Consider the following 25,568-nt stretch of genomic DNA (forward strand, 5'->3'; position numbering starts at 1 on the left):
TAAGCTGCCTTCAAAATTAAACTAAACCAAATAAAATAAAAATAAAGAGACTCGTCAAAGAATCAACGGTCGGTGAGCCGCTGTGTTAACTAAACCTATGAAGTCCCTTCCACGAAACTAAAATGGTTGCCTAAAAGAAATAATTGAAAATGAAAAAATAAGAAAAAGGTTGAGCTGATGGAGTAAAATGATGTGTAGGCGAGAGCACGTGTCAAGAACTGGAGCTGCATGGGAAGCCATTGGATGCTTGGAGCATGGCCCAATAGTAGATTTGTCGTTTTGAAGATAGCAACGACATAAAACGCGGACAGCTGGCTCTTTAAACGTGGTTACACATATCACCTTCAGTTCAGAACATCGTTGTATCAAAATCGAACACAAAACATCGTGGGCCTAATGCTGCCAAACCAGCTACCCCACAACTATGCTTATCCATTACTCAAGTTACCCCTATTGTTTGTTCCTTGTTTGCAAGCTGTCGCAGCCCATCTTTGAGGGCAATCTTGGTTTTTGCCTTTCTACTATACTAAAATCACTTTACAATTGTGAATCTGTTTGAATTAACCCAGTTTTTTAAACATAAATTTTGACATAAAAAAATGTTAACCTCAGCTGACTGCTCGCTTTTGAACTATAATGCAAGGTTAGTAACGACTTTGGAAAATCACAAACGCGGAGAACACACGGTAAATTCAGTGTCAGCATCCATTTACCATTAAATTCGTAAATAACGTAAGTTTAACCCTGACTGGCGTAATTATATCCCCAAATTAGTATCGCAAGTTAAAGATTAATTTGAAGTTTGAATAACTTGCTTACGATTCAAAGAGGAGGAGAGCCCCAACCGTCCTTTAACGTCGTGCTGTTTGTTTTTATTTTATCCTTAATTTATTGTTCTTTTTCAAAGGAGAAAAGATAATTTAAGTAATTTCATCCTATATTTCAAGGTTTTTATTTGAATTTAATTTTTTTTTAAATTTATCTTTTCTGAATTATAAAATCATCATTTGTTCACGTTGGCATGATGTAATCATAATTTTGTTATCGAAGTGTTTCCTAGTGGACAAAAAAGGAAATTTTCTGAACCGTGAAAAAAGGGAAGTGAACTTGACCTATTAAGGAATGCATGTTGATTTTATTATCTTTTACGTGAAAAATCTCATATATATATATATATATATATCAGTTTTGATGGACAAGATTAGATACAAATATTATGGTTGGCAGACTGTTTGGAATACGATAACTGAAATATACGATAGAGATTGTAGGTGTGGGATTAGATTACCTTTTCTTTTTAGAAGATTTTACATGATCGGTGATAAATATAAAATATAAATAATTTTAATCCTAGACGAAATAGTAAATCAGATCCCTTTTAAAAAATTTATTAAACATAATACAATAAAAATAGAAATTTCTTTAGCCATAATAGATGAAGTATTTATGGTGAAAAATTAAAAAATTTAGACATTTTATTAGTCTATTTTAGTCTGAAATTCATCTTTCTATACTAAAAATTGAAAAAAATATTTTCTGACCCTTGGTTGCACTCTCAAACGTTATTTTAAATATGTAAGTTGGTAAGATATTTAGTGAGCGAAGAAGGGAGCTATGAAGGGAGAGACATTACCTATCTCTTTTTGGTAAATCAGAGAGCTATAAATGTAAAAATAGATTTAGAAACTAGGTGGGAAATGGTGGGGGGTGGTCACAATCTTTGTTGACACGCGGAGAGGGTGTTGTGACCCAGCAACGGATTAATGAGAGTGGCCAGTGGTGTTGACTGAGGGGACGTGTCCTAAACTCAGTGGTGTGGGGTCCCTTCTCTTAAGTCATTTGTTCCAGTTTTGCAAAGTGGGGTTATGTTAATCATTTTTTAATTATTCATAAAGATCACGCTGAAATCCGAAACTTCTTAAATGAAATCCCGATTTTGAAGATCGAAATTACAACCTCACCCTTTCCTTTTGGTGAAAGGAAAGGAATGGGATGGAGGGGTGAGGACTGAAATGGAAACAGACAAAGATTAAAATGCCTGAAAGTATGCTATAAATATGGTATTAGGGGATTTGATTCGAGTTTACCCTTTTAGCTGATCAGGAATGATTAAGTAAATCTCAAACACCAAATAAGTTTGCAGTTGTCGCCACTCTTCTTCTCTCACTTTTTATCTTTTACCACTCCACTCACTCTTTCTCTGTTTCTTTTTGTTCTTTGTGTTTTTGAGTTACGAAAAAAGCACAAGTAGAAAAGGATGGCATCTGATGAAAGTATGACGGTTGTTTCCTCTATGCGGGAAGATGAGTTGGATGATATTGATGTTGGGTTTGATCATGATCATCACCCTCATCCACATAACTTGTCTAGGCTATCCATGTGCACTAGTTCCATGTACGAGGATGAGGATGATGATGACCGCATGGGGATGTATATGTCGAGATTGTCCATGGAAAGCTTTGATGCGGATGTTGAGGAAGAGTTCTTCTGCAAAGACTTGCTTGAACTCTCGTCTGACTCTGACAAAGAACCTGGTTGTTATTCTCTTCCGGCCACGCCACCTCGTCGGAATCCGACTAGGGGGCTGTCTCAGCAGCTTATGGGAGTGGTCAAAGATTATGCCAGTGAAAATGAAGCTCTAAAGGGGGGTTTTGGAAGGCCAAAAGGGAGCAAGAATTTGAGGAAGAGGAGGTTTATAAGGGAAAGATGGGCAGGCAAGGAGAGTAAAAGTGGTGGCAAAAAGAAAGATATGGATTTCATTGTGGGTTATAGTAATTACAGTGGAAGTTTTAGCGGGGAGAGTGAAGCGGGTAGTGCGGGTGTGGTGGTGATTACTAGGCCAAAAGGAGGCAAGAGGTCGCTGTGTATGGACCTGGAGGAAGTGAAGGCGTGTAGGGACCTGGGTTTTGAGTTAGAACATGAGCTTATGTTGGAGATGCCCAGTGCCAGTCGTGTTTCACTCTCGGGTTCCACTCTTGATACTACCAGTAGCGGTGGCAATTCTCCCATAGCCAACTGGCGTATCTCTAGCCCTGGTTAGTCAAAACCATGCCCACTCTCTCCCAATTACCTTTAACTTAAACCCTTGTTGTCAGAGTTTGCTTAATTAGTATTAACCATCAGCATTTTCAATACATCTAATGGGATGTTTGCTTGCTCCGTAATTTTAGGTGACGACCCCAGGGATGTCAAGGCTCGGCTGAAGGTGTGGGCACAAGCAGTGGCGCTTGCATCCTCATCCAGGCATTGCGGTTGACAAACTATCATCCACTACTATTTTTGGTACCCAGTTTTATTTCTTTTTCATTTCATTGAAATCCTTATGTCGGGAAGGATTTAGTACATTTTCTTCTTCAATTTGTTTCCTAGAAAAGAAGTTTTCCAGAGATTTATTCGACCTTTTATTTTTTATTTTATCTGTTGGGGTTGGCAGTAGAGAGATTCGGGCATCTTTTTTAAATTACTAATGTACAGCTTTCCGCTTGTAAATATAACACGGTTGAATATGGAGTCAAAATGCCAAATAGCAGGTTTAAACTACACTTTGGCTTGGTGAATGATCTCTTTGCTAATCTGTTTTCTTACTACTTGTCTTCAGTCTTGATTTGAGTGGGAGAATTTTGGATGAAGATTTGTCTCACAGTTTGTTCCCAAAAAGTAGAACTTAGAATTTTGCTTTGCGGTAAAGAATTTGATCAATTACCCTCTGTTTAACAAAAAAATTCAACAATGTCCCCGCTCAAGACCCTAAACATAGACAAATCGCCCAAAATTATGATTTGCTTAACCTTTTTACGTAATCAAAGCAATAAAGTAAGACTTTGGGTCTAATAATCAGGCTCTTTTATAATTAAGAAAGCAAGTGCGCATAACTTTTTACTGCACAAAAATATTGCAGAAACTATCTTACAGCTTTTCATCAGCTTGGTTAAAATCAATGCTTTCCAAATTTCAACTACATCTCCTACACAATGCACATATGTTGACAACTCTTCTTCCAATATGCTTAAATAAAACCATCAAATTGGATCAGAGAGTACATCAAAACAGGGTGACACTCACTGGAAAGAACTAATAACTTCCTTCATAGAAAAGTAACTACCATGAAATATCATTGATGACATCACCTACCAATCCTTTAACATGGATTAGGCAAATCTCACACAATAATCAGGATATTCAGGTAAGATGTTTAAACATCCTGCCTACTTATATTCAGTTATCCAAGTATCTCAAATGCTACAAATTTCAAGATAAAGCTAAAAGCACCTAGAAAAACAATGTGGAATTGATTTGAATCCAAATTTGTATGATACAACAGAATAGAGCAAATAAAGAACCAGCCCCATATACTTGGCAGACACCAAGAAACATCCCCCTCTTCACTTTCGTGCAAATCATTCCAGGGCATTAACTATGGCAACCACAGAAGGGTTGAAAAGAAAGGCAGTGGCTACTAAAGAAGCGCTTTAAGTGAATGATTTAAATTGCAAGAAAATGAACCCACCTTATCTGGCTAGGATTTGGACTTTAATGTTATAATTGTTAGTCACTGTCCAAACTGAAACCCCATGATGCATTTGGAACACATATTAAGGTGATCAAGAAGGAATTAAGCAGATTTAGGGGAGTAAATGTCAATCTTGTCGACTCTGAGATTGTTATGGTTGAAGTAACATCACTGCATAGGAAGATATTAATTTCAGTCTCACAGTCGACGTGGAGTGATGAAATCCAGAAAGGGTGCATTAGGCATACTTAAAATGCCAAGAGACTATAACAGATGACATATGCACTTGACCACAAGGGGGTGTAAGAGTTTGAACTACTAGGATTCCTAGGGAAACAATTTCATCCTAGATTTATTTGAAAGGTTGTACAATATTATATTTTTCTGCTCAGTTTGAGTGCGAAGATATAAAGAGTCTTTGGAGACATTATATTGCTTAAAGGATAGATTTTGAAATAAAATAAATAAAAAGGAGAGGATATTGCTAATCATAGTGATTTGCATACCCTAGAAATCTCATAGTTTATCAGTTTATTGTCAAAATGAATGAATGTTACAGTTTCCACAAATGGCAATTGGGAAAAGAATGAAGTGAAAGCCAACAGGCCTTTACATGCAATCAATGAGAAGTTCTCACTCACTTGAAGATAAGATTGTGACAAGTATTGTCACAGGGGTACGGACAGTCAATAGCTTTAGTAGCTGTTCGATCAAAGAACCAGTCTCCAACAGATGCTGCAATTGCCTGCGTGTTGATAACAAAATCAAATTTGCAAATAAAGTCTGACCCTTACATCCAGGCGGAGAATATATTTGCAACATTACGTTCAAGCATTTAAGAGAGTCCAAAATTAAGTTTTATGAAAAGATGAGATATACCTTGTTTCCAATACGAGGGGAATCATTTGCATACCATGTGTCCTGTCTCTCTGACTGGCAGTGAGCAAAACAAGAATTTATGAATAAACCATTTTGGTTGGACATTGAGAAACCATTTATGACACTGAGCATTTGATTCCTGAAGTCTGCTTTCAATGGGAGAATGAAGAATAGAGCGGTTATGGGCAATTCATCTATATTTGACTTGTCACTAACACATTTGAGTTAAAGCATAACAGAAACAAACTTGAAAATCACCTTGCAGAAACAGCATTTGTGATGAGTTACAATGAGAATGATCCATTTTGCAGTCACGCCAGAAGCCGTGAGGATCAGCAGATGATGGAATTAAACTCTCTTGGACCTGAAAACAGAAATAAGAGAAAATTGTTGTCATACATAAGTCAATACAGGACACTAACCGGACAATCCCAAAGTTTTGTTTTTGACAACTGCGTTCAACAGGTCTTAAAGTTAGCATATGACTTCTTGCCTTCAATATGTTTCTGGATGGACACATGGATTCTCATTTGTGGAAAAACAAAAGAAGAGGAGAGAAAAGAAGAAACAGAAAGCAGCAAAAAGAGGAAAATTACCTGCCAAGCATCATAGGCTGCATTGAGAAGGAACAGAGGGGTCTGGATATTTGCAATCAAGTTTTGAGGGAAGAAGCACTGCAAATGAAAGCTAGGATTATGGGCTTTCTAATGATGAGTTGCATCTACTCAGTTAATCTGATCTAGTACATGAGCCCCATTAAAGAAAGCAGAGAAGTTTTACCGAAGTTGGATCCATTTGGCTGGTACAAGTATTTGGAAGATTCTTTTGCACACCCTAAAATTTCATGTAAAGTTTTATTTTAGCCAGCAGAAAGCAATGAGAAAAAGTTTCATGACCAAGCGTTGATTACTCGTAAGTCATAACAGCACTAGCTATTTTTTTCTCGAGGACCAAATATATGTCTCGAAAAAGAACTAGAACCACAAAATATCAGTAATAGCTCAGGACCAAATACTGAAGCTTACTTGACCTTCTAAGGTTTAGACATGAAACCTTATGTTCTACTTATTAATTAAGTGTCAACCAAATACAGAAATCCAAGAGGTGAAAAAGTAGTACCTGTAAGGTAACCACACCCCTATACATATCCCTTAAGGTATGTCCACCAGCCACATTGGTTCTGCATAAATAATGAAAACCATGGATTAAGACGATTTTAATAAATAGGCAAAAGGCTACTATATCCAAAAAGGAGCAGAATGAAGTATAGTTCATTACGCATCAAGGAACACGCCTGCATCACTTAGACATTTTACTTTTGTAGTGATTGGAAACAAATCCTTAAATTCATCACAATGAAGAATGGAAGCTAGACCCCCAGCTGAGCATCCAGAAAGAAGAGCCTGAAACACAATCAAATCTAACATATATTAGATATCCAAACCAGATTGGGAACTGAATAAAAAGCATGCTAGATGCGCAACCTGCTCAGCATTCTGCATTCCCTTGGCCATTAATTCCTCCATAGCAGCAGACCAGATCCTTTGTCCTCTAAAATAAAGTTGGTTAGCCTGGATGCAAAATCACAGAATACCATGAATGCTTCACCAAATTAAGATAGTAACAACTAACAAGTTCTATAGAATATACCCTACAGAAGGAAAAACGATCTGTTCTTAAAATGAGAACTTAAAAAGAACTTAACATATTATTCTTACAACCACCCCCCAGCCCAAGAAAACATTCACCAGTTTGTCTATTTAGAGTTTGCTTACAATAACCACATAAAACTTTCCTAACACTCAGAAATCGTTGAAGAGACTAAAGGAATAAGGGTGAAAACAATAGTAATTTTGGGGCTAAGAATCTGAAATAAGCATTGAGTAAATCAAATTGATCACTAATTTTCACTGACTAGGGTATTTGTGTCACTGGCGACTTAACGATAGTTGAGGGAAATGCTGCAAGAGGTTAGTACATAATACTACTCTTGCTTACCTCATTCTGGCCCTCCCCAGCAAAAGATGCCCCATCACAGTAACGTAGCTTCACTCTGTTCCAGTTATAGAAATCTGCACAACACGAGAGGCCCCATTCAAAATTTTTATGAAGAAATGCTGCATAAATACTTGTCCAAAAAGTAAAAATGGAACCATCAATTCTACAAACCAGGGTTTTCTTCAGCTTTATTGCTCAATATTCCAGTAAAATTTAGTCGCTTCTCCATAAATTTTGATGAACCACGTCGAGTAGTTTTGCGGAAGACACAACTTCGAACGGTATTACACCATCCGCCTCCCTAAAACAAACATAAATTCCAGTTAAGTCACTAAAATTAGCTACAAAGGAAATCAAACTACTAAGAGTAGTAAATGAAACCACTAAAAGGTCCTTTCCTGACATAGGAAAGGTCAAATGACTTTAGAATCTAAGACCAAAAAAAGGATGAAAATCAATCTTTATTAGATAATGTGGTGTTGAAGTATGTTGGCCAAACCTCCAATTGGATGAGCCAGCTGTTTGAACCAGAGCCGAACCCACGATCCAGATGATAACCAGGAGGCGTCCTATCCAGACAAACTGTGAAACCCAAGGCATGAAAAGTAAGAAAATGAACAAAAAAAAAAAGGAAAAAGGAGTCTCATATCTCAACATGAATCAAGAATCAGAATTTCAGGGCAGTCCTGGAATGCAAGAAGTAAATGATGTGTTGAAGTTTGAGAAGTACCAGCTCCTTTAGAAGCAGCTCCTTGAATGAGAGTGAGGGGAATCATGAGAGAGTTGGCACCAGGGGATACTGCATCTTTCTCTAAGAAGGAAAGTAATCTGTCTTTAGCTTTAAGTTCTTGCAACCCATCTTCAGATCGGCTCCAACCAATCCCAACTATACTCCACAAACTCAAAACCCATATCAGAACTCGCTTCATTATTTCTCTCTTTTGTCTTTTTCACTCCTCTTCTAGATTACAGCTAACTCTAAAAACCAAGGAAAGAAAGAAAAAACAAACAAACAACGTATTCAGTGTAGGAGTTCGAAAAGCTTTGCAAAGAGAGCTAAAACCTAAAAATGAGGATGAAGGTGGAACACTTTCAAGGGGAGTGATAATGGGTAGAGATTTCAGCTATGAATATTGATAAACCCCATTTTTGAATGACAGCAGAAATGAAGGCAAGTTGCTACAGTTGAGGGACATTCACTGCTTAGTCAGCCACATGAGACCGTTGCCTGTCTTGCACCTTTTCCCTCTGTTTATTGTTATTATTTAATTCTCCTCTTTTTTTATCCGTAGACTCTCGTGTAATACTTTAGGCAGCCGCAATCCTTTCTAACTAGTGCAGTTATTTTTCTTGAATGCTCCTCCTAAAATTATATTTACCTTTCTTTTAAAACTTCTTCATCTTCCCAACTTCAATCTTCTTTCATTTTATGTCCTTGGAGATGAATGGAAACATTTGGTTTTGGGGCAAAGCAAACAAAACAAGTAGAATTAGGGGGAAATAAAAAGAGAGTAGGCTGGGATCAAATATGAATATGAACACCGACATAGACAGATTCCTGTTCCAGTCCTGTAGTGGTACTAATACCATGCTTACCGACTATGTGTTATTGCATGGTCTATGAATGATCATATAAAAATGCTCCACATCCTTACGCTCTCTAAATCCGCCGATAATCCGCCTTCCGGTAATTGCGCTCTCTTTTTTACTTTGAATATTTCCTGCATCATTTTACGCTATTGGGCTAAGTACTAAATTACAAGCGAAAACAAAGAACACTGAATTTTGTTTTAGCTAAATATGCCGGAGGATAAGAAAAACATAATAATATCCTTCTTTATTTATTGCTGAAAGTGCATGTATATTGACGAGAAAGAAAAGAGCAAATTTTGAAGAAACCCGTTCTTTTTTCTCGCATTCAAATACTAATGAGCATTGTCTTCATCCCTTTCTACTTTATAAGAAATTATCCTGCTTCTATTCTATGATCTCCTGTCCTTTCTCTTTAATTTCTGCTATTAGACTTTTATTTTATCACTTTTTTGAATTCCTCAATTTTAATTTCATCCATATTTTCTAATTAGATCACATTCTAAGTCCCTGCACTTTTCAATTTTTTAGTAAATTATAACTATTAATTCATTAACTAAAATTTTAAATAATATATAAAAATAATAAACTAACATAACATTATACATATGATAATATATTTGCAACATTAGATTTTAAAAATAACAAAACTTAACCTAGAGAATTCATATTCTAATGGGATGTGCACTTGGCAAATTGAATCCCTTAATTTTTATTACAAATGTAATAAAAAGAATCAAAATTTATAAACTAAATAATCCCAACGTCGTCAAGATACTGAAGCAGTTGATAAGGTCCCCTCATCTTCGCCAAAATGGTAGTGCTCGTAGACATCAAGCAACAATTCCCTGCATGGTACAACAGCCCCTAGCTTAATGCAAGCCAAGAAAGCACCTGACAATTTCCGATGAAGACTGTAGGCCTCGTCTGGGGGTGGTGTAAGGCGGTGCCTCAGCATTGTTGCCCCGAGGTTTGAAATGCTTTGAGTAATATTAGTTGAGCGGAAATCATAGCCACCAGACTTTGAGAATGGCAATCCCACAACAAAACCAGCTTGAACGTGAGCCTCCAACATTACCTCTGATTCCTTTCCTGTCAAGAATCCAAGTCTCTGTGACATCTCAATAACTGCTGCTCTGTCATTATTTGCGCAAGCCATAACCTGGTCAAATACATACAAGGAAGTAATCCTTCAGTTCACAAGTACGGACAATCAACTCTGAAAATGGCAAAAGTTAAACCACGTGTCGCAACACAAGGTTGAGCACCTCATAGAATTAGTAAGCTTGAAGCAAAGCCACCCTAAAGATCAAACTATATAGAGGTCTAGTAAGCAAAAGTCTAAAAGTAGAAAATTCCATAAAGGCTAAAGACAAACATATGGCTGGTTTTCAACCTAAATGTCAAAAGCAGCTTGTGCTATTCGTGTGGGAAAAAGAAAAAGAAAAAGAAAAAATTTGATGCCACAAGCACTTTTGAAGGGAACTGACCATTCTCAAATAGTCATCAACAAATCGTTTAGGATAATCTCGAGCTGCTCCAAAGTCAATGAGATTGATTGTTTTGGTAGCCTCATCATATAGGAAATTACTCCAATTGGGGTCAGTCTGCATAAGAGCAAGAAAGGACGTCACTTCTTCAACGAGACTTATAAAAATGGAACAAAGCAGCATTTTACGAGAATAATAAGAAGCAAACTTAGAGAAAGAGCTAATTCTAAAAAGCTCATAGAAAACCAAAGTCAAGTTTCTTCTTAAATTGATAGCTTCAGGCTTAGATAAAATATTGAGAAATAAACAAACCAAAACTTCCATTATGTTTAAAAGTAACCTGACCCTCAGATGACAAAGCAAAAATAGCCTTCAGGGATTTAAATGCTTTGTACAGAAAAGTAGGCAAGAGAGAGAAACACACACAGAAACCTCCTAAGAAAGGAAAAAGACATAAGAGAAAGTATACCTGCATAAAGCGGAAAACAAAAAGCTCCATTAATGCCAGTTCTAGCAAGTTTCTCCCAACATAATTACGAGTTCCTTGGTCCAGTAATGCAACCTTGTCAATTGGAACTCCTGTAGCAAGTAAATAACATTTTCAAAGTAAACAAATACAATTCATGAGATTATTTTATCAACCTTATAAACTTGAAACTGTTTTAGAGACTAAATAAGATTGATGCACTTTGATCTATCAGATTCTCCAGTTCACAGTTAAAATATTTTCTTTTAAACAGTTGCAAGAAAGTATCCTCTCAATACTTAGAGAACATAGCACAAACTATGTGAACCTGATGCTTTAAGCAAAATAGGAACCTAAAAGATGCGGCACAATTACCAGAAATAAGTTCCGTGGTTAAAACTCTTTTGCTTGAAATATCATCCACAACAAGTGGAACATAAAATCCATCATGGCCAGATAGCATATCACGGAATCTTTTCTGATTGGATGCCTCCAACTGATAGTCACATTCTCGAGATAATTCTTCTTTAGCCACCTGCAAGAATTCAAGCAAGGACATAGACATCCAATTTTTTAACACAGAAACTTCAATTGTCAATATACCCAGATGACATCCTCCAATAACCACTACCATTAAATACAGGACTGAGCCCCCATTTTGTGGCATGTAACGGTATGGCCAGAACCAGTAAAAAGGTGCGGAAAAGATCAAACAATACAAGGGAAAGATACTCTTAACTCTATCAATATGCTTAGGGATTGCAATGGATAGTGTGGACTCGGATATTTTCGGATATCCAACTTGCTTTTTGTGGATTTGGATATTCGATCTACTAGTGGATTAAGAGAGGAAGCAGATATTAGCTCTCCAATAACAGATATGGATTTGAACATCTGACTCCATTATTGGCTTTACTTTTTAAAATTTTTATTTAAAAATATTTTTATATTTACTAAATGTGGACTTATTTTTATTTAAAAAATATTTTCATACTTACTAAATGCAGATATTTAGTGGATTCGCATATTTTAATTAATTTGGATTCAAATTTGAGTAGTAATACTTGAATTTAATGTGAATAATAAATGTATTCAAATTTTATAGAAATGGCATATATCCAATCTATACTGCCGTCCCTAAATATGCTGGGCTTGGCCAAATAGCTTTGTGAACTATATCTGTAAGTGCCCATCGTTAAACTGGTATTGGAAGGCCAACCATTTATTTAACATAGTCAAAACTTAGAAACTCGATAATATAAGTTGATACATGCATAAGCGCATACCTTCATTGCTCTGTCAAGATACAGTCCTTCAGGAATTAGATTTGTATAATCTAATAGAAGTTTGACATTTTCAATGTCACTTTCAATGCTATCTGCCACACCAGGGTACTGAATTTTCATTGCTACATCCATACCATCCTTCATGACAGCTCTGTGAACCTAGAATTACAGAGAGAGAGAGAGGTTAGGTTTTTAGGCTAGTTTTAAAACTGATGAAAAACTAGGAATGGCAAAACCCGAACCATCCCACTCCAATTAGGGCAAGTTTTTTTCTTTTTGAACAATGGAGGGTAGGCGCGGGTTATTTTGGAAGGCGAATATGGAGCGATTCTGGTAATTGCTTGCCCCATCCCAATATATGAAATTACCCTTATATATGGTAAAAGGGTAAAAATGTAAATTTGCATCATAGAATAAACCCTAAATTCCTTTAACTTTTATGTCTATAACTATTAAAAGGATGAAATTACCACTTCCTTATATATAATGTATTTGTTGCATAGTAAAATTGTGTATGCTATATTTCTTTTAAAGAGAATCAAATTGGGGCAAAGCAACGCAAGGATGGATGTACCCAACATCCATGGAGGTGATAATGGTTTTTTCAAAATTACACATCCATAGAGGGCAGGGCGAATGGTGGAGCACAGCGTGTCAACTATGGAGAGCCGGTGGATTTGGCAACACTGGCCCCACTCTGCTCCATTGCCATCCCTATGAAAAAACAATCTAGACAAAGTTGTTTCATCCAAATCATCTCATTGAGCAAAATATTCCATTTCAAATGATGAAACAAAGCAAGTTGATGGGAAAGCAAGAAAGAGTAAATGAACAAGCATGGTAAGTATTCCAAATGCTGATATTCATTAGCTAAGCAAAAATGTAAGAACTGAATTTCATATATATACAAGAATGGAAAGCCTTGGTAGCTAGAAAGAAGCATCAACTTGTCAGGGAGCAGTTGGATTGCACAAGGCAGTTAAATGATCACATAAACATCAGTAAACTTATATAAAGGTTGAAAAGAATACAAATCCCAAAGCTTTGCACAGTAACCCATTCCGACCAAATAACATCAATGCAAGAAATAATAATGAGTAACTAATATTAACATGTTCACATATAGATCAAAAGTTTTTTATAGGTAAGACTCCTTGTAGCCAGTAAAAAAGCAACATATAGACAAAGAGACATGCTGCCTTAAAAGGTTACAAAGACTAAACATATATGGAACATCCTAATCAGAATGGCAATACAATAAACAAGCAACCATTTGGCTTACCTGGCCAATACTTGCAGCGGCCAAGGGTTCATAATCAAAGCTAGTCAACTTTGTCGACCAACCAGGACCAAGTTCAGCATCCAAAACTTGATTGAGCTGGCTCCTTGGCATCACATCTGCACCTTGACGCACAATATCCAGAGCAGCCAATATCTACATAAAATGAAAGAAGGCAAAAATATGATTGGGCCACTGTACAAAGTCAAGGCAAGTAATCTTAATGAGAAAATCAGAAAATATAGACCACAACCTCCTGCATCATATATTCTCATTTGATTTTGAATAAAGACAGAACCACAAATATACCTTTCCCACAATGATTTCCACTATCAAATTACATTCATTAAACACCATCGTAACACATACAGAAGAAAAACATAAATCAGCATACCGGAGCTGGAACAAGGGATTCATCTTGTATGCTTAACATCTGTCCGAGTTTAAGAGCTGCGCCACGCATCCTACATAATGCAAGGGCCAATCTTTCGGCATTTTTTTCAGACAAGAATGGTGAAACGGCAGATTGCTTTTCATTTGAGTTAGGAGAACCATAAACAAGCCTTTTGGCAGATTCCTGAACTGTTCCCCATGCTAGACCAGCTCCTAAAGCAGCAAAGCTTTTGATGTTATACAAAGAACTAGTCAGCAAAGTAGCACAAAAAAAAAGCATATAGTTTGGCAATAGCAATACAATATAAAACATTAAAAGAAACACACACACAATTTACCCAAATGCTCTAGAAAATGTAGTAGCGGGAACCTTCCTTTCCCTTGGCCTCCGTCTCTTCACAGGTACTGTCGCCTCTGCCGCCGTTTTGACCACTTCGCCGCCGTCCACATACCTCTTATTATCCGAAATGGACTCACATTGTGTCTCTAAACCATCATTAACAATTCTCTCCTGGGGAATCGTTTGACCATTATTACTAACGCCTTTATCAGAATCAACCGTTTCATCGTTGGTAAGGCTCGCACGTGCGATGTCGTTTGAGGAAGAATTCACAACGTCCTCCCCGCCGCCGTCATTGGTGCTGTTGAAGTAGAGGACGGAGTCTTTGGGCCTAGGCTTGGAAAACTCGCGTACCTTACCTTTAGTTAAGCCCGTCAGATCCGTAGCCGAAACTAAAGCATTTTTGAGAGAAGAAGAGATTAGGGTTTCGAGATCGCCATTCTTGGCGCGCTCGATCGTTTGGGAGCGTTTAGCAACCTCTCTAGCGATTAAGGAGAGTCCATTGACGAGCCTCCCCAGCTGATTCAAAGAACTCATGCCGCGTTTAATTCAAAGCATCATCAATTTCCTCAAAGAGAAAAATTGTGACCCTGTGACTTGGTTCTCAAAATTATAATTTAGTAAGGGAAAGAGAATGCAAGATCGAAAGAGAAAATGTTGTCCTAAATCCAAGGTTTCGAGTTTCAACTTGCGACCGCTCTTAAGCCTTTAAGGCTACGTGGAATTTGTCGTGTCCATTGGAATCGGGATGTAAGCAAGGTGTGAGACGTGGATACCTATCGCCCAATGAATCAGTATTTATTCCCACTCTTCTTGGGCTAGCCTTAGCCCAATGCCCGAAGAAATAGTATGGAAAAGAAGAGTTTAGACAATATGTAATTATTATGTTTTAGGGTTTTCTTTTAAATTATGGTTTTAGTGTTGAAATATAAATTTAATCCTTCTATTCTTTTTGTGAAAATATCTCTATTTTAATTTGATATGATATAATATTTTATGTTGCTTGTTTTTTTCTCTTTTCAATGTCTCAAAATATTTTTGTTTAAATTTTCTTTAAGTTGGAGCTAGAAGTCCGATAAAAGACCATTCAAGAGCTTGTTTAGCCCCTCTTAAACGAATAAACAATTTTCCCTTTTACTAATATGTTCACATTAAAATTCTACTTTTTAACTCTTACACGTGAATCTATTTATGTTCTCCATGACCTTACCATTAATACTCCAATTACCCTTTAAGAAATATGTGAACTCAGGGTGTTCATTCCATGCTTCAATAAAACGAAATAGCCTATTTCCAGCTTTGTTGTTACTCAATTCCGAGGCAAGTGAAATAAGACGGTGGCTTGAGCCTATGTGTTTAATGTGTGTCACAATCGTTCCTCAAAAACGACTCATCCAAACACTATTACATATAAAGCAATCAAGCCGCTAGTAGAAGGTCCCTCGCGGCCAAGTAAGAGCTGCTCCATGAAAACCCGCATGCCATGGTCATAAATAAAATCTCGCATCCCATGATCGATTCCCATTCTATTCAGGTTACCCCCATTTACGTTCCTCCATGCTAACAATGGCGTTAAAGTCTCCCCCCCAACACTCAGTGCAGCTAGTTGGCCCCAAAGAGATCTTTTAGATGCACAAGGACGATCATAAACTGCAGTCAACAACACCAAATCTAGAGCTCCTTGTTTCTTGCATTGACATGAATAAATTGAGAAGATACTCTCAAGACTTCAACAACTGTATTACGGTTCCAAAGAAATCATAGTCCTCTAGAGAACCATCGAGCTTCAACCCAAAATGAACAATCAAACTTCGTTCTTCTAACGACTTCAGCTTTAGTCCCACTGATTTGAGTTTCCATCAATAGAACGACATCCAGTCCATGGATATTTAGAAAGTTCTTCAAGATACAACCAAACTTAGAGCTAGCAACACCTTGTACATCCCAACAAAATAACTTCAACATCATAGGAAAAAAAGATAGTTTATTGGGATACCTCAACGTCAATTGTGTCATATATATCGTCATTTGATTTTATGGCATCAAGCGTAATCTCCATTCCCTCAAATGGTCCATTGCCATCTCCCTCGACACGGTTAGCCTGCTGAGCCCCGTGTCCCGGAACCTATCCCAACTTAACCGCATCTAGTTGTTGGTTGAGGGCTTCCACCCATTCAGCTAAATATGGCTTCGATGGATCCCCTTTTTCTTATTTTGAACGCTTAATTCATAATTTGACCATTCAAATATACCTTTTTTTCACTTTGGTACTTTTTTTTTACCCAAATACCTAAAGTATTCTTCTGTTTTGCTTTTTTAGTCTAATTCCTAATCGGATGTTAAAAAAAATTCCACATATCACTAGATGTCACGCGATAGATTTTTTATGTAACACCATTATTCGACCTGATCACTGAATCCAAGTTACAAAATGCTACATTCATTGTCGGAACAACTACAATAAAATATATAATAAAATAATCACGAGGTGAAGAAGGGGGAAAAGCCAGAAACCAATCGGTCTGGGTTTTGTCAGTTTCTATTATTGATTTCATATTCATAAAGTACCACTCAAAATGGTTTTATTGGGTTATGGTATGATCTCTTCCATATTCCAAATTTATTCTTAATTTCAAGTCTTAATAGTTTTTTTATTTGTGAGAGAAGATGAAATGAGTGGTTGATTTTTTTGAATGACAAAGAAACAATAGTAAAAAAATTAATTAATTGAAGTATAAAATTTAAATTTCTTTTCATTTTTCATTAATTTATTTTTAATTTCGAATTTTTTTAATCTTACACAGTAAAACAAATACCACTACTTGGCATTCCCGGATTGGTTGAACATTTTTTTTCTAACCAGCGATTAAAATTGAGCTAAGAAACATAACAGAGATATATTTTAAGTACTTAATTGGGATAAAAAAATTTAAATACCAAAATGAGAAAATAAATATACTTTAAGGATCAAATTGTAAATTAAACCTATTTTGAATGAATTTTTTTGCATATCCTTCGTACTCACTGCCATTTTCGTGATTGTATGTAATTTCTATATATTTTTTATTTTTAATTATCTACTAAATTAGATTTTTCAATTTTTGTATCAATGTTATTTTACAGGAATATGTGGCTTATTAGAAAAATATCAATTTTTGGTTGTATTTAATTTTTCATTAGATTATAGATATATTTAATTTTTGGTTATTTTACAGGAATTTGTGACTGATTAACGAAGCTCTCATGCTCCCCTAAAATGGAGATGAATATTTGACCCATATTATACATACAAATTTTGATTAAAAGTTTATTTGAAAATTTAAAGTTAATATTTATTAATAATTTAAAAAAAGTTACTTTGAAAATTTCTTGAATGCAAAGAAAAATATTTTTTTTATTCTTCTTTTAGATTTGATTTTAATTCAAAAGTCGTTTGATTTGATCTTGAACAGATGTGGATTGCTTCAAGTGTCGGTTTGACTTGCTCTTGAAACAGATTTAGACCTCCTTTCTTCAATTGAAACAAATCGAAAGACAGCTTTTTTCATAAATAAGTTGCCTTTTTCTCCACGGTTGAACAAGATCGGAAGGTGATTTTTCTTCACAATGTGTATGGTGTTCTTCAAATTATTGGGCTTCTTCAAATTATTGGGCTTCTTCATAGAATTTTCTAGCTTCTTGAACTTGTTAATCTCTAGAATGGCTGGGAATGACTCTTTTAATTGTAGAATTTAATCCAATTACATGAATAAAAGAGAGTTCATGTAGAATTAAACTATTCTATGTAATTGTTCTACAAGAATTTAAACACTTTTATTTATCATGTATATCATATTAATTGAATTAATTAGAGATAAAAATTATTTGATATTATCGCTTAATTAATTTATTTTCATCATGGTAATTTTAACTGCACATTGGTCCGAATCTATCCAGTTTTTTACGTAAGATGAATTTTGGAAACTTACACGTTTGAATCTTGGGTTTTTTTAAAGCTTATGGGTGGATGAATATATGGTTAGTGTACAAGCCCATTTTGCCCGGGCCCATACCAGCAAACCAACACCAGCCCGAAATAGCCTAGCCCGATAAGCCCAAGTCTCCAAATTTTTTTTGGAAAGCCAGAAACCCTAAGGTTTCTGGCGCCGTTGCCCATACCCTGCTCCACTATGGTGGCCCCTTACCCCCCTCGTCCACCGCGCCCACGACCTGCAACAGAGACAGAGACAACAGCAAAAGCAGCATGCGGGGAATGGGGCAAAGAATAAACAAAACAGAAACGAAAAACAAGAGAAATGAATCGGCTTTAAAAAGCCAAAATCAAGAACAGCAGAAGGACCTTTTTTTTTCTTTTTTTCTCTCTTCGGGAGTTTTTCCTTTCATTTTTCAATTGTAGTATTGCTTAAGAATACAAGTAATAAAAGCAGATCGAAGTAAGAAAGACCAAAAACAGAAAAGGCCGAGATCTAAGGTCCTTTTTTTATTCCAAAAACTCATCTATTAGATTTTTTTTTTACATAGCATAGGTTTATAAAAAGGAAACAGCAAAAAAATAAAATTTTACCTTTCCGGCCACCGCGTGCGGTGGCCGGCGCCGGCGCCGGCGAGCCTCCGGCGGCCGTCCGGTGACCCCCCCTTCGCCGGAAATCGCTCCGGGCTCCCCTCTCCTCTCTCCCTTTTCTTTTTTTTCTCCCTCAGCCTTACAAATGATTTTTTTGAAAATTTTTTGACTTTTATAGGGGGTCAAAACGCACCGTTTTGACCCCCCCTGTTTAATGATAAAACGACGTCGTTTCGGACGTGGGGCGGGTCGACCCGACCCGCACCAGGGCAGGATCCGCGTGTTTTTGAGCGGAAGGGCTATTTGCGCAATTGGCCCTTCCGCATTTTTTATTTTTCGCAATTAAGTTATTCGTTGTTTATAAATTGACCCCGAAATCCGTTACACTTTGCGATTTAGTCCCCCTTCCAACGGCGTCGTTTCAAGTGTTTGGATAAATTACTTATTTGATCCCCCATAGTTTAACGCGCGTTCTGATAAGTCCATTCTCCTTTAATTTCTTTCAAAATCCGCCCCAGAGATTTGGTTTTTAATCCAATCTCATCCCTTTTTCATCTATTTTTTTTTTTACCTTAAATTTCATAATATTTTTGCTGATTAATTCAATTTTAAATATTAATTGTTATATACAATATTATTATCACTGTTGTTTTATTATTATTGTATTATAGTTAAATATATATATTTTGTTTCGTTTCTATTATTATATACATATATTATATTCATTATTATTAATATTTGTTCACATATTTCATCACATATATATATAGGTATTTTTGTGTATATGGTATTATTTTCATGTATCCATTTACTTATATCATTTTTTAATAATTATATTAAGCATACACTTGTAAATATCGTGCTATTCGCATGTTTCCCATTATCTCATACAAATATCTTTGCATTATTCGTCATACATTTCTTTCATTTTCATGTATATGTTTTAGATATCACAACATTTATATATTTTCGCATTATGTTCCATATACATTTTTTATCTTTACTATTGTGATTATTAGTATATGTTTTTATATTTATGAATATATCTTTAATACATATAAGTATATATTTATTATTAATAGATGTTTTCAACATTATCATTATGTATATTATGTGAATATTTTAACATTATATTATATATGTATTTATATATATTACGTATATACATACCCCCTTTTAATATTATATTTTTTACATATATACGTAGATATACGTACTTATACCTACTTAAACATATTTTCGCACTTCATAATTTTTATACACTTACATATATTTATGCATATTTTACATCATATACATACTTATATATTTTATACTCTTAAAAATGCTTTTTGTATATTTCACATATTTTATAATTCCCATACATATATTTTATATTATCATGATTTGTAAATATATAAATACACATTTACATTTTTTATAGTATTTACCGATTTCATATATGTGTACATACTTATCTATGTTTTCATATTCTGTAATTTATATATTTCTTATTTTATGGTTTTAAAATTATACATGCATATATACATTTTACATAATTGTGTTTATTGTCATCATTGTTATTTGGTGTTTGCTTATTTATCCATGAACACTTGTGCTTTTTCTACAATGTTAGTTCTATTTATTTATTTGCATGCTTTGTTTATGTAATCGCCTCGTCATTTCATTTTGCCTACTGCATTGTTATTACTCATTTTACTTTGCTCACCTTGTCGCATTCGTTATTGTTTTGTCAAGTATTGACACTAAACACCAAAAGGAAAATTTTTCTAAATAAGGCAATATTTCGCGTTTGGGAACTCGAGAAAACGTGCCCTAACGTGCTGGGTTTCGATTTCTCGTTTGACTAAATAGCCAAATATCCTCTTAAAGCTTCAAAGTATGGTTTCATTAAACTATAAGGTGATCTTGGTTTCGATGGTTAGAGTATCGTGTCCTAACGTGCTGGATGTGATATTCCTTCGGAACAAGAGAATCTTATGTTTCAATTCATGGTATCAGATTTTCTTTTAAGGATCGCATTTTTAAAAGCTCTCCAAATTTTCAATTTTCGACACTAAGACACTAATTAATCAACTAGGTACCAATTTTGGGCGTATCGAGGGTGCTAATCCTTCCTTGTGCGTAACCGGCTCCCGAACTCATTTTTCTGAATTTCGTAGACCAAAATCGTTGTTTTAATAAAATTAAATCATTTATTAAAAACAACCACTTTTTGAGGTGACCCGATCACACCTCGTCAAAAAGGATTGGTGGCGACTCCCGTTTTCATTTTTTTTAAATCCAAGTCGACCCCGTTTTCATCAAAAAAATGGTGTCAACAGCTTGGCGACTCCGCTGGGGAAGAATAAGAGAGTCAAGCCACGTGTTGATTATTTCTTGTCTTTTTGTCGAAAGTTAAAAATTCGATTTAAATTTACGATCCTCTCATTGCATCTCTTTTGTTTTGAGTTATATTTTATCGTGTTCTGTATTTTATTTTATACCCCCGCACATTGCATTGCATGACCGCTGGTCATACCCTTTTAAGTGGGAGTGAGAAACTACGCCTTCGTGAGGTTTTCACCTCCGCATGGGATAGTGAATCGCTTCCGGGATACATCCGTACCTATGTCTTCGTGAGATTTTCATATCCGCATGGCCATAGGGAAATGTATTCCCCTGAACTGAACTCGGTCCATATGAGCCTATAATGGGTGAGGATCGAGGAATCTGCTGGTTCAGGTACCCTCACTTTAGAACCAAACCACACATAGCGAGCCATAAGAACCCACCGAGATAGAGCTATTCTAGACCCTAGTGCTTACCGAATAGATGCTTTATTTATTATTGTTTATTTTAAATCCTAGATCTAATTTGCTTTATTTGTGATTGCATGGCATTTTCATTTCAAAAGAGGTGTCGATTCACGTTCAGTATAGATAGAAAGCTTATCATGGAAAAAAGGTTTCTTGATAAAGTAGAAGACAATGCAGCTGTACGATTATGGGCTGAGACGATGTGGAAAGAGAAGGGCGATAGTCTTGCAGAAGGGTACGTATCAGAGTTATGGGACTTCACCCGTATCAGCGTAGTCCAAAATGATCTGCGAGAAATGAAGGAAGTATGGGATCAATGGGACGACGGGACCAAGCAGATGTTTTACTGTGATTACGGGGACTTGCCTCACCTACTTGGTGTCAAAGTGGACAAGCATTTATTCCGAGCCCTAGCCCAGTTTTGGAATCCTGCTTACAGTTGTTTCACTTTTGGAAAAGTGGACTTGGTGCCCACCGTGGAAGAATATACGACCTTGCTTCGGTGTCCAAAGATTCAAATTGACAAAGCCTATTCTAGAGCTGCTAGTGTCCCAACATTATTAAAAAAATTGATGAGCATTACAGGGATGAGCGAACAATGGGTCGCTGCCCGGATCCAACAGAAGGGAGACAGTAAATGCGTTCCTTGGAAAAGCTTGCGAGATTTAGTATTAGCACACCCCGATGTGAAAAAAAGAGTGGATGTCTTCGCTCTAGGTATCTATGGTTTGGTAATTTTCCCTAGAGCTTTAGGGCATGTAGATGAGGCCGTCTCTGATTTGTTCGATCGGCTTAGTAAAGGAGTCACGCCCATCCCGGCAATCTTAGCAGAAACCTTCAGATCTCTAAGCGCATGTCGAAGAGCAGGGGAGGGAAGGTTCATCGGATGCGCACAGCTACTATTGGTGTGGTTCCATAGTCACTTTTGGAAGGTGGAAAATGTCTCCTATCGAGTCTTCTCAGAAGACTATTCCCCATTGAAGGAACAAGTTGCTACACCAAGACGAGACGACATCACGGAAGAGAAGTGGATGACGATTCTCCAAAATCTTCAGGAGGATGACGTTGAATGGAAAGCTCCTTGGATGGTACCCGACAAGATCCTGTATCGATGTGGTGATTTTGACTGGGTCCCTTTACTCGGAATTTGGGGAGCTACCGGTTATGCCCATTTACTCGTATTAAGACAATATAGATCGAGACAGTTCATACCAGCAACACAAGGGTTGGCTCAATGTGAGTTTTCTTATAAAGATGAAAACTACAAGAGAAAAACTCGAGAAATATCTAACGCCTGGAAACAGGTTCACCGAATGAAAAAATTTACCATAGGAGCGATGGCAACTTCAGAATATTATGGGTGGTGGAGTAAAAGAGTCAATGACAACATCCCTAAACCGAGGGAAGATTGCGTTCAGTCTATAGAAGAGCATCTACAAGTAGTTCCGTCAGAATTAGAGATCATCAAACGAGACTTTGAGAAAAGGAATTCTGAGTTGGGAAAAAGGATAGAACAGTTAGAAGAAGAAAAAGTGCATTTGGGATTAGACATTGATATCCACAAGCTAGAAGCCGAGAAATTAAGGAAGGGAAAGAACAAAGCTGAAGAGGATTTGGATAGTCTAAAAACAGATTACAAGAAGCTGCGATTGTCGATGAGAACTGTCGGTCTGGGCAAAACGTCAGAGCAGTGGCGACGAGAGATCAATGAGGAAAGAATAGGGCCGATCAGTGGGAAAAGAAATTTCAAGATGTTCGAGCTCGAGAAAATGCTTTGGAAAGGAGTTTGTTAGAGTGCCGAAATGAGAAGGCAGGATTAAAGGCCAAGGTGACAGAGCTAGAAAAGTCACTTCACTCGTACCGTAGTCGCAACTCCATGATCGAATTAAGAGCAAGCTTAAATAAGATCGAAGAACTGAAGGAAAAGGTAGAGGAGCTTGAGGACGCATTACACAATTCTGAGTTACGAATGGAGCTTCTTGAGAGGAGTAATGATCAATGGCAAGAGCAATTCCATCATTCTCAAAGGCAGATTAGAGACAGAGATTACGTTATGGGCGAAGCTGTGACTCAAGTGCGGGAAGTGGCTGATCATCTGCAAACATTAGCAGTTCAGGCCGATGTATTGAGTTTAAAATATGAGTCAGAATCAAGCCGAGGTCGAGATTTAGCTTGGCTTCTTAGGAAGGTTAAGGCCTTGGGTATAAAGGCGAAGTCGTATATGTAATTTATTTTATGTAAAGAAATTTGCTTTCTAGTTGAGTTTTCTAATGAAATTGAATTCGAATCAATGCCTCTTTTTGCATTCATTTCATACATTTGCATTACATCATATGCAGTAAGTTTCATAAAATGACCCTAATAAAATTAAATTATGACAGTTACCCTGGAAACCAACAAAAATCTAATCAAATATCACTACGGTACTCGTCGCCAAACAAAAGTAATGGATCAAAGGATGGAAAGGTTGGAACAGTTGCAACGAGAGATGCAAGATCAGATGCATGAACGACTGGAAAAAATCCAGCAGGACATGTTAGAATCCCAGAACACTGTGATGAACCAATTAAAGCAGTTATTGGCTGGAGGGAATAACAAAGGAAAAGACCCCGTAGTTGATGCTGGGGAGGATCACGATGACCCTGTTTATCCTCCAGGTTTTACCCCAACTAACATCCAAGCACAACCAGAGGTGTACCCACAGAGGATACCGGTTACCGTTAGACCTCAATGTCTGGCTAGTGCCTCGGTACCAGTGCATTTTCAAATGGGCTCGGGTTCTAATCCGGGGATAATCCCACTAATCCTGTGGTCCAGACCTCGATGACGTGGTAGAAACAGAAAAACAAGAATGAACCTGCCAAAACAGCTGGAGGACCGATGTAGATGGTTAGAGGAAAAATTTAGAGTCATGGAGAACATCGACTATCATCGCGGGGTTGACGCCAAGGATCTGAGTTTGGTCCCCGATTTAGTACTCCCACCTAAGTTCAAAATGCCGGAATTCGAAAAATATAATGGGATTAGTTGTCCTGAAGCTCATATAACTATGTTCTGTCGAAGAATGACAGGATACGTCAACAACGATCAGCTGTTAATCCACTGCTTCCAGGACAGTTTGATCGGATCTGCAGCCAAATGGTACAATCAACTGAGTCGTGCTAAAGTTAGTTCATGGAGAGACTTGGCGCAAGCTTTTATGAAGCAATACAGTCATGTAACGGATATAACACCCGATCGAATTACGTTACAAAACATGGAGAAAAAGCCTAGCGAGAATTTCAGGCAGTACGCCCAACGATGGAGAGAAGTGGCAACACAAGTCCAGCCACCCCTTTTGGAAAAAGAGGTCACCATGTTGTTTATCAACACTTTGAAAGCCCCGTTCATCAACCACATGTTGGGGAGTGCTACCAAGAGCTTCTCGGATATGGTAATGTCCGGTGAAATGATTGAGAACGCGGTAATGAGCGGTAAAATCGACACGGGAGAAAACTTCAAAAGACCAGCCCCAAGGAAAAAGGAGGGCGAAGTAAACAACGTAAGCACATATAGCAAGAGCCATTCAAAACCGATTACCGTTGGCCCTCCAAAAATGATAACCACTAGTCACCAAGCCCCTCGAGGCAGGAACCCAACACAAGGCCCAACACAAGGACTAACATAGAGAGACTTCAGTTCACGCCCATTCCAATAACATACGGGGAACTGTATCAGAAATTATTTGATGCACACATAGTATCTCCATTTTATCTCGAGCCCATGCAACCTCCATATCCCAAATGGTATGACACGAACGCCCAATGTGAATACCATGCAGGGATACCAGGACACTCAATTGAGAACTGTACTGGGTTAAAAAGGCGGTGGAAAGGTTCATTAAGATGGGGATTGTGAAGTTTGACGACCCATTAGGACCCAACGTAGCAGCGAATCCGTTACCATCATGCGATAAAGGGGTAAACGCAATAATCGAAG

At 36.9% G+C, this 25,568-nt stretch overlaps 3 protein-coding genes across 4 annotated transcripts; 1 reads left to right on the top strand and 2 right to left on the bottom strand.

Moving 5' to 3' along the window:
* The first annotated feature begins 1,915 nt into the window (after window positions 1-1,915).
* LOC121223734 (uncharacterized) lies at window positions 1,916-3,540 on the top strand. Its single transcript, XM_041105993.1, has 2 exons — window positions 1,916-3,035; window positions 3,171-3,540. The coding sequence occupies exons 1-2, from the start codon at window positions 2,258-2,260 to the stop codon at window positions 3,254-3,256; spliced, it is 864 nt and encodes a 287-aa protein (XP_040961927.1). The 5' UTR covers window positions 1,916-2,257; the 3' UTR covers window positions 3,257-3,540.
* Window positions 3,445-9,279, bottom strand: LOC121223733 (pectin acetylesterase 6). 2 transcript variants are annotated; one of them, XM_041105991.1, is made up of 13 exons: window positions 8,118-9,279; window positions 7,887-7,969; window positions 7,559-7,688; window positions 7,388-7,461; window positions 6,874-6,960; window positions 6,668-6,792; window positions 6,509-6,569; window positions 6,170-6,223; window positions 5,986-6,063; window positions 5,648-5,753; window positions 5,390-5,535; window positions 5,152-5,255; window positions 3,445-4,681 (listed from the first exon to the last, which is right to left on the bottom strand). In XM_041105991.1, the coding sequence occupies exons 1-13, from the start codon at window positions 8,314-8,316 to the stop codon at window positions 4,546-4,548; spliced, it is 1,383 nt and encodes a 460-aa protein (XP_040961925.1). In that variant the 5' UTR covers window positions 8,317-9,279; the 3' UTR covers window positions 3,445-4,545. The 2 variants fall into 2 exon arrangements, with proteins under 2 accessions (XP_040961925.1, XP_040961926.1); XM_041105992.1 differs by having other exon boundaries at window positions 3,445-5,255; window positions 8,118-9,274.
* Window positions 9,280-9,529: 250 nt separating this feature from the next.
* Window positions 9,530-14,997, bottom strand: LOC121223732 (protein ABC transporter 1, mitochondrial). The gene is made up of 8 exons (XM_041105990.1): window positions 14,230-14,997; window positions 13,893-14,118; window positions 13,502-13,654; window positions 12,220-12,378; window positions 11,309-11,468; window positions 10,937-11,046; window positions 10,468-10,584; window positions 9,530-10,139 (listed from the first exon to the last, which is right to left on the bottom strand). Exons 1-8 carry the CDS (start codon window positions 14,766-14,768, stop codon window positions 9,747-9,749), a joined length of 1,857 nt encoding a protein of 618 aa, XP_040961924.1. The 5' UTR covers window positions 14,769-14,997; the 3' UTR covers window positions 9,530-9,746.
* Window positions 14,998-25,568: the final 10,571 nt, after the last annotated feature.

Source organism: Gossypium hirsutum, chromosome D11, assembly GCF_007990345.1.
Source record: "Gossypium hirsutum isolate 1008001.06 chromosome D11, Gossypium_hirsutum_v2.1, whole genome shotgun sequence".
Lineage (NCBI taxonomy): Eukaryota > Viridiplantae > Streptophyta > Magnoliopsida > Malvales > Malvaceae > Gossypium > Gossypium hirsutum.